The sequence below is a fragment of the Merops nubicus genome, unplaced genomic scaffold (genome assembly GCF_000691845.1).
Source record: "Merops nubicus isolate BGI_N331 unplaced genomic scaffold, ASM69184v1 scaffold11594, whole genome shotgun sequence".
Lineage (NCBI taxonomy): Eukaryota > Metazoa > Chordata > Aves > Coraciiformes > Meropidae > Merops > Merops nubicus.
In genome coordinates this window covers 1,047-10,264 of record NW_008606266.1, presented here as the reverse complement: position 1 = coordinate 10,264, position 9,218 = coordinate 1,047, and the positions used below count along the sequence as shown (strand labels likewise).

The 9,218-nt window shown below is 46.2% G+C and overlaps 1 protein-coding gene across 1 annotated transcript; it reads right to left on the bottom strand.

Moving 5' to 3' along the window:
* Positions 1-2,190: 2,190 nt before the first annotated feature.
* Positions 2,191-8,885, bottom strand: NDUFV2 (NADH dehydrogenase (ubiquinone) flavoprotein 2, 24kDa). Its single transcript, XM_008939590.1, has 8 exons — positions 8,880-8,885; positions 8,624-8,689; positions 6,942-7,004; positions 6,742-6,858; positions 4,941-5,109; positions 3,287-3,396; positions 2,805-2,881; positions 2,191-2,346 (listed from the first exon to the last, which is right to left on the bottom strand). The coding sequence occupies exons 1-8, from the start codon at positions 8,883-8,885 to the stop codon at positions 2,253-2,255; spliced, it is 702 nt and encodes a 233-aa protein (XP_008937838.1). The 3' UTR covers positions 2,191-2,252.
* Between the last annotated feature and the right edge of the window lie 333 nt (positions 8,886-9,218).

The window sequence follows — 9,218 nt, the reverse complement described above, 5'->3', positions numbered from 1 at the left end:
CTGTCTACCCTCACTGAGGCAGAGACCCTGGTTGGGTTCCTTCTCCTCATTCCCTCCTGTCCACCCTCACTCCAGGCAGAGAACCCGGTCGGGCTCCTTCCCTCCCTCCTTTCCACCCTCCCTGAGGCAGAGACCCTTGTTGGAGCTCCCTTCCTCCCTCCCTTTTTCCTTCTACCTACCCTCCCTGAGGCAGAGACCCTGATCGGGGCTCCCTCCCTCCTTCTCTCCCTTCTATGCACCCTCCCTGAGGCAGAGATCCCAGTCAGGCTCCCTCCTTCCCTCCCCTCGCTGAGGCAAAGTCCCTGTCTGAGCCCTCCCGTTGCTCCCTCCTGGGAAAGAGCCGAAGAGCTTCGGTCCTTCTGCAGCCTCCAGCCCAGTGTCTGATGCTTGACTTACTTCCAGGTTTCCAGACCGATTTTTTGGGGTTATCTCACTTTCCTGATGTCATGTGAAGGCATCAGGAAGGGCTGCAGAAGGAGGCTGACGTTAATCCTAGCTGTAACCTTGTAAACAAGTCATTCGTCTGCGCTTGTGGAAAGTTTTGCATCTGCTTATTAAAATAGTGTTATGTGGCAAGACTTCACCTGGCTCTGTAGTGCTGGGGTGCCAGAGTGCTGTCCAGATGGCATCTGGAGGGTGGGAGGGCTGTCAGGGTAGTGTTTGGAGAAGGCAGCTGAGCAAAGCCCTTCCCTTAGTGCAGCCTTCATTGGCAGCAGCTCATCTGCTGCTGGATTACTTTCCTCTGTTAGTGTGCCAACAATAATTCCTCAATGGTTGTCATGCGAGTCAGGTGATTGTTTTCAGCATTAGAGATCACTGTTGTTGTCACCCTGTACAAAGGGAGCCGTGTTTGCCTCCTCTTCCTCCGAGGCAGGTTGATCAGAGGATGTGACTTGAGGTGGTGGGCAGATTCACGAGGAGACAGGCTACTGACTGTCAGTGTCAGTGAAGGAAGAACAATTTCCCAAGGCAGAGTATTAGTAACTAAAGAATATGGACTACTGTTTGGACTAGCATGTGGCCAAGAAGGCAAATAGCATCTGGTTTAGGTCAGCACCAGTGTAGCCAGCAGGACTAGGGCAGGGATTGTCTCTCTAGACTCGACACTGGTGAGGCTGCACCTCAGGTACTGGGTTGATTTGGGCCCCCTCACTCCCAGAAGGACCTTGAGGGGCTGGAGCGTGGCCAGAGAAGGGCAGCGAAGCTGGGGAAGGGTCTAGAGGCCAAGTGTGGGGAGGAGCAGCTGAGGGAGCTGGGGGTGCTGAGCCTGGAGCAAAGGAGGCTCAGGGGAGACCTTCTGGCTCTTGACAACTACCTCAAAGGAGGCTGAAGCTAGACAGGGGTTGCTCTCTTCTCCCAAGCAACAAGTGATAGGACAAGAGGAAATATTTTCTAGTTGGACATGAGAAACAATTTCTTCCCCTTGAGGGTTGCCCAGGGCTGTGCCAGGCTGCCCAGGGCAGTGGTGGAGTCCCCACCCCTGGAGGGGTTTCCAAGCTGTGGAGATGTGGGGTGAGGGACACGGGGCAGTGGGGACCTGGCAGTGCTGGGTTAGACTTGATGATCTGAAAGGTCTCTTCCAACCTGAGCAATTCTATGATTCATGTATTAAGCTGTTCTGGTAATTTCCCTCAGCTGCATGCCTTGATGTAAGGAATAAATCTGTACAGGAAGTGGTTTCTTGTTGCTGTTCATTCTTTATTAATAAGAGCCCTACTGCTCTTGGGGGAAGGGGGTGTTGTAACATGCTAAAGAGATAATTTTTCCCATTTTTCCTGGTCACTGATTGGCAGTAAGAATTACTTCTTACTGAACAGATCAAATTTTTTACACAACACAGCTTGGATAAACTTTCCTGCTTATGGTTTCATTTTTTTGTTGGTTTTAAATTGCAATTAAAAGTAGCATGCAATCAAGTTTTGCCAGATCATCTCCTTTCAGTTTGCTTCCTTGTGCATCTGTCAGGTCTGTAATTTAGTCAGTTTTGGTGCTTCTTCAAAGAGCCTTAGGAAAAAGCTGGATTTTCAATGACAGAGCAAAAGGGGCAAGTTCCAACTGTCAGTGTCATGTCACAGTCTACAGAACCACTTTTCTCACCTACAGTTACAGTTAATGCTTTGCAGTAGTTGTCAGATACTCATATTGCTGTTGCTTTCTTCATTTTTTAAAACAAATATTAGAACATACATCATTTTACTGAGATTAAAGTTACTTTATTCTTTTCAGACAGTTCATCTGACATTACAAAACCCTTAGAGGTCAGCTCGAACTCCAAACCCTGGTCCTTTGGGTGGTTCTGTCAGGGAAGTGAGGCCACCAGCTGGCTCACAAGAAAAACGGCCACTCCTGGAAGACAAAAAGCAGTTTGATTTGGTGCTGTGACTGCAGAGACTGTTTCATCGCTGGATAGAAGGTAGTAGAAAATGGGAAATAATAGATAAGTATAGAAAAAACCCTTTTACAAACCTGTGTTCTGGTTTTTGTCAGAATAATTAAAAAAAAGCCCTCCAGCTGTTTATTGATTTACAGGATCTAGACCAAAAAAAAGGCAGCAGGTGCTACCATTCACCTGTAGTTACTCAGCCACATCAGAATTTGTCTTTCCACATTTCATGTCAGTTAAGAACAGGAAAATTCAGTTCTTTCCAGGTTTTTTTTTTTGGGCTTTTAGTATACAGCAAGGTATCAAGTAGGTGCCATTGTGGTCACTGATGCAACTGATGCTTTTTAGCTGTGGAGTGAATAAGTTTCTCAGAAGAACCAGCCTTCAAGGAATTAGCCAGTATTAGACAAGAGGAGCATACCTTGGGCCAGGTTTGGGGACTTTTCCAGCCTTCAGCTCATCGATTATGTCTTCAATGTCTTTGGGTGTCAAATCTTCCTATTAAAAAACAAAAGTAAAAGATCATTGACAAAAGAGAACGTCAGCTAACTGCAGCATTCAGAATTCATCAGAGGAGAGGCCTCTTTGGGGAATTCTGATCCCGGCCATTAATGCACAGGCTGGTTTAAAAACTGAGGAACATTTAAAAGCCTATTGTCATTTTAATGTTAAATATTTTGCTTTAAACAGAGTTACAGAAGGGATGTTCAATGTAAATGTGCATGTGGGTCAGCTGGGAGGTGGGTTTGTGTTTTTAGGCTCTTCTGTATTTAAAACCTGCAGATTCTAAGTGGTCCCTGCCAGTAGGAATTTGAAATAACTGCCCAAAACTTCAGAATCTGAAAGAAATACAAGTAAGCCAGCAATGACTTTTAATCTTTCAGTGGGGAAGGAGATGCTTACGTAGTAATTGTCGTTGATCTGGACCATGGGGGCGTTCACACAGGCACCCAAACACTCCACCTCAATCAGAGTGAAGAGCTTGTCAGGGGTCGTCTCCCCAACCTTGATCCCTAAACCAACACAAGAGGAGGAGAAGGAGGGAGAGCATCACCTGAGTGTGCTGATACAGACTGTCACTGCAGCGTCAAGGGCTGGATTCCCAAATCAACCCAGGGCTGGATTCCCAAATCAACCCAGGGCCAGGGATGAATTTCCAAACAGCTTCCAGGTTTATTTCCTGGACACGTACCCAGCTTCCAGAACAGGTTATGTTCTAGTGGTAGAGATCCAGACCTTCCCCAGAGGGCAGCTTAACCAGAACAGCCAAGATCTCAGCAAATTCCCCACAGAAGGAAGAAGAGTGAAAAGCCATTTTCCTCCACAGTTATCAGCATAGGGAAAAAATTATGTCAGATTAGGGCCTGTTTCTCAGCACGAGCTGCACCATCACCCTCAGTGCTTTCATCTCTCAAAATAAGAGCTTCAGTTAAAATTCACCTGTGCAGCAGCAAAGACAAATTTCATCTAAATATGCCCTTCCAGACAACAGAATGAACTATATGAAATGGGAGAGTGGCAGATGTCCCTGCTGGCTGCAAGGGCTTGGGTCAGAGGACCTGTAAAGGTCCCTTCTAACCAGCAGCAGGGCAGGGAGGGGATCCTGCCCCTCTGCCAGCTCTGGGAGACCCCCCTGCAGTGCTGGGGCAGCTCTGGAGTCCTCAGCACAGCAGAGCCAGGGAGCTGCTGGAGCGGGGCCAGAGGAGCCCCAGCAATGCCCCGAGGGGGGAACCCCTCTGCTGGGAGCCCAGCAGGAGAGAGTTGGGCTGGGGCAGCTGAGAGGAGAAGGCTCCAGCTGGGGAGACCTGCTGGGGGCTGCCAGGGCTTCAAGGGGGCCCAGAAGAAAGCTGGGGAGGGACTCTTTATCAGGGAGTGTAGGGATAGAACAAGAGGTTACAGTTTTAAACTGAAAGAGGGTAGATTTCAATTAGGAAGTTATTCATGGGGAGGGTGGTGAGACACTGGCCCAGGTTGCCCAGAGAACCTGTAGATGCCCCATCCTTGGAAACATTCCAGGTGAGGTTGGATGGGGCTCTGAGCAACCTGCTCCAGTGGGAGGTGTCTGTGCCCATAGAACGGGTTGGAACTAGATGATCTTTAAGATCCTACTCAAGCATTTCTATGACTATCACCTTAACTAAAAAATCCTCTCACAAACAACTTGGACAGAGCACATACCTTAAAAATCTTATTTTGCACATAAAGTGCTACAGCATTCCAGGTCTTCTCATGTATCTATATGGGATAGGGCTTCATTTCTCAGCCCAAGAGTCATGGAATAACACATTTCATGGCAAGCTGCCTTTGAAACAACTTTAAGGACACCAACTGGCACTCCAGACAATGGCCTTTTCTGCTCTAGTGTGCTAAAATCTTTAAAAATGAAGAATAAATATCAAATCTGACATTTGAGGTATTTATCACTGACCTGCCAATGATTTCACTCTGCATTTTAATTATAGTTGCTCTGTCCCCACCGTATGAAAAAACTGACTTGGGTATCATTAAAAAAAGGTAAAAAATAGCATAAAAAGCATGAGGGAAACGTGGCTCCTACCAAGTTTCTTCTGGATGGCTTCCAGGATGCTGTCGGAGTCGCGCAGCATGCAGGGCGTGGTGGTGCACACCTGGATGTGGTACCTGCCCACCGGCCGGCGGTTGTACATGGTGTAGAAGGTGGCCACCTCGTACACCCTCATGGGGGGCATCTCTAAAACCTCAGCAACCTGCACCCAGGGGAAGAAGGACACTGGCATCAGTTCTCCCAGGGTGCTGAGCAAAGCAATGCAGTCATGTCACCTGTGCTCCACCTGCAGGTAGGGGATGGGCATCAGAGCACAGCTGTACTCAAGTGCCAAGAAAAGACACTGGAGCTCCCACAATCCCAGCATGGTGGGGTGGGAAGGGACCTCTGGAGATCATCTCATCCCACCCCCTGCTCCAGCAGCTCACCCACAGCAGGGTGCCCAGGGTCACAGCCAGGAGGGTTTGGGATCTCTCCAGAGCAGGAGACTCCACAGCCTCTCTGGGCAGCTGCTCCAGGCTCTGCACCCTCACACCAAAGAAGTTTCTCCTCCTGTTCAGACAGAACCTCCTGGGTTCCAGTTTGTGCTTAATGCCACTTGTCCTGTCCCTGGGCACCACTGACAGAGTCTGGCCCCAGCCTCTTGACCCCTCTGGGCCCTTTAGATATTGCTCAGCATTGATCAGATCTCCTCTGAGTCTTCTCTAGGCTGAACAGCCCCAGGGCTCTCAGCCTGTCCTCAGCCCAGCCGCCCACCATCCCCACAGCCTCCACTGGACTCTCTCCAGTAGCTCCTTGTCTCTCTTGACCTGGAGAGCCCAGAACTGGACCCAATTCTCCAGAGGTGGCCTCACCAGAGGAGAGTGGGGTAAGAACCTCCCTCGACCTGCTGGCCACACTCTTTTTCATGCACCCCAGGAGACCACTGGCCTTGGCCACAAGGGCACCTTGCTGTCTTGTGGTGAACTCCTGTCCCCCTAGGACTCCCAGGTCCTTCTCTGCAGAGCTGCCTTCCAGCAGGACCTGTCCTGTGCAGGGGGTTATTCCTCCCCAGGTGCAGGACCCTATGCTTGCCCTTGTTGCACTCCATGAGGTTCCCCTCTCCAACTCTCCAGCCTGTCCAGGACTCTGGAGTCACCCTGCTGGAGGACAGACTCCACCAAGCCGTGGGACAGCACAGCAAGGAGCTTGTCAGCTCCCCTCCAGCATCAAGCACCAGCAGCTGAAAATGTGCCCCTCTCTAACCTGCTGGAGGACAGACTCCACCAAGCCATGGGACAGCACAGTGAGGAGCTTGTCAGCTCCCCTCCAGCAACCAGCATCAAGCACCAGCAGCTGGAAATCTGCCCTTCTCTACACATGCATTTAACTCCCTTGGTCATTTCTGTAACTCTCACAACCCTCACTTAACATATCTTGACTGAATTTAAAAACTTCTCACTTTAAAACTGACAACATGCCAGATCATAACAGAAAATCGATCAGTTTATTTATATGAGATTAACCAGAACTTTTTATTTCCTGGTCTTTGATGACTGCCACAAAGACACTCACTCTGGAGCAGAGTGGCTGCTTGTTTTGAAACAATAAATAATTTGCTATGGTTGGTGTCATTTTTGTGGTGTTCTGGAGTTTCTAGCAATAGGCAAGTTGTGTGAATGAAAAAGAGAAAAGGGTTCTCCCTTTTATCTTCTCAAATGCAGCCTCACAGGGAATTCTCACCACTCTGCCAACTCCCACATCAGTATGCTTTGATACAAACCCCTTAATCTTCTAGTAAAAGATTTAAAGAAAACCTAAATTTAGGCTTAAAAGCTAATGGAGTGCTAAATACCTTGTTCATAGCTGATATGGGCAACCAGCCGTGCTGCCTCTGGGCCAGATCCAGGACTGCCATGACAGCTGCAGACTTGTGTCCCTCAGGGTAGCTGCTCACAATGGCTTCTATTCGCTTTTCAAAAGGGAAAAGGAACAGAATCACTCCAAATCTTAACACAAAGTCTGTGCCTTTTAACTTTTTATTCATCCACATACCTTTTTGTTCTCGGGTGTGAACTCAAATGGCGTATCTGGGTTGTTTTCAGGACTATCTCTGTGCTTCAAGAAAAGAAAAAGGGTTAAAATTGGGTTGTTAGGAAATTATTCAGCACAGATTTACTGTTGAAAAATGTCTCCTCATTAGACAGCTACAGCTGAGTTGTTTAAATAAATCCAATTTGATACAGTCCAGATAAAAATGTCATAGTACTCAGATCAAAATTGACTAAATACCTCTGGGAAAGTTATCAAAAATATCAACAATTATTTTATCACTCTTTAAAATAACTTATTCCTGTTATTTCCTATTGAAAAGATTATTTCTTGAGGAATATGGTGTTGTTATCAAAATAGGCATTCTTAACATTGTTAATACAGTTTGGCAATTATGTTCAGACTCATCACAGGTCGATTAAGAGTCCTCTGGTTAAAGCCTTAACAAACAAGGAAATAAAATAGCAGCTGATATTTCTTCTTTTCCCATGAGACATTAAATATAAAAACTTTAAAACTCATCAAGAAGCTTGCTGTATAAAATGTCTGCACATTCAAACACATTATTAGCTCATTTTAACATATTCTTTTCATCTGTAATAGATTTCAACATTTTCATTTTAGATGCAATTCTGAAGCAGAATGGAAGCAGAATTTTTTAGTCATATTTCAAAAAGAAGGGATTCTATAATAGAATTTTTAAAGTGATCTTCTGGGGAAACATCAAATTGAAATTGGTTCTTTTTTACTTTCAGAAGACAGAAATTTTGAAGCCTTGAAGAAAGCAACATTTCCATGTAAGAAAATCTTAGTTCTAACAAAAATCTTCGGCCACCAGAAAAACTCCCTGCACAGATTTTCCTGCTACCTCTAAGCAGCATGTTTATGGGATCCTTGAAATACTCACAGACAAGTTTAATTCCAAACTTTGATCAGTTTTGGTGGTTTCAAACAGAACAGGAAGTTTGGGGGGAAATGCAAGCTATGCTTGAGGCTTGATGTGAGAAGTAACCCCCAACCAGCTAATCATAAAAGCTTTAGAAGTAAATACACTAATGATGATAATAATAATAACTAAATAAATATTTAGGAGAAACCCACTGCCCAGAGTTTCACTTTGATGATCTGAAGTGAGCCAGAGTGACCTGGCAGCTGCCACACCACGTTCTTGTTACCAAGTGAAGGACTGGGTGAAAACTCTGGCTCCTCATGGGTAGTGTTGGTGAGGGGGTTCTACCTGTTTTGACACAAATCCTCAAAAAGAGGCTGATGGAAGAAAAACCTGATTGGAAATACTGCCTGAGTCTTTGTTTTTTCCTCCCAAACGCCTGTTTTATGTCTTAGCTGCACAGATAGAATTTGTGACTCGTGGGATCTCCATCACTTAACTGTTCCCTCTCAACTCTGCATGTCTGTTTGACTGCCTCAAGCTCTGAATGGAGCAGAATGCAGCTAAAGACATCTCTTGGAGATGCTTCACGTTCTCTTCACTGTATAGACACAAAGCCAAAACCTAAAATAAAAGCTTTTGATGAATAAAACTCTACTGAAAAAAAACACAACACTTCTTTGTAAATGCCAACAGGCTTCTGTAGCCAAGTTCTGTCCATAGAAGCTTTTAGGCTCTCAAAAAGGGTACAGCAAACCCTCAGTGCCCCCCTTGCAGGGAGGGAGAGATCACCCACCACGAACAAGGCTCCTCCGCTGGAACGCGGCGCTGCTGTCCTGTGAAGGCATCTCACCTGTGTTACCTACAAACAATTAAATGGATAGTGTTAATCATCAGGAATTTACACACTGCTAGTGGCTGCTTTCAGAGGCAGCTTGATTTCTAGGCTGACCTTAAACTGCTCATTCTGCTGTCTTTGCTAGTCACATAAATTAAGAAGAGACTATTAAGGGCTCTCCTGCACTGCCAGTAGAGCAAAGCTCTTCACTCACCTTCATCACTTCAGACAACGTAGATGTTAAATGATTTAACATCAGATTACCTGCCACAGCATCATATAAGTGCCTTGAATATTATTATCAAGTATTTCATGAAGAATTTTCCCATTTATTACTTTATCTCACATACACTTTAAACTGTGTGGCAGCTACCACTGCTACCAAGGGTCTCTCATTTACACATGTATTCAGCTTTTAGCTGACTCAGCAGTGACATCAGCCCCATGAGGACAAACATCAAGTGAATACAAACCTGAAATACCAACCAAGCACAGACCCCCCCATGCAAGTTGTGCTCAGCTATTCTCCATCTGGAGCCCTCATGCCAAAGCA

Bases quoted from the DNA above. Each gene is read 5' to 3' on its own strand.
- NDUFV2 (XM_008939590.1), bottom strand. The intron at 5,110-6,741 runs GTATTTAGCACT...CCCTGGGTGCAG, and splicing joins CCATATCAGCTATGAACAAG to GTTGCTGAGGTTTTAGAGAT. The intron at 3,397-4,940 runs GTAGGAGCCACG...GTGTTGGTTTAG, and splicing joins AGCCATCCAGAAGAAACTTG to GGATCAAGGTTGGGGAGACG.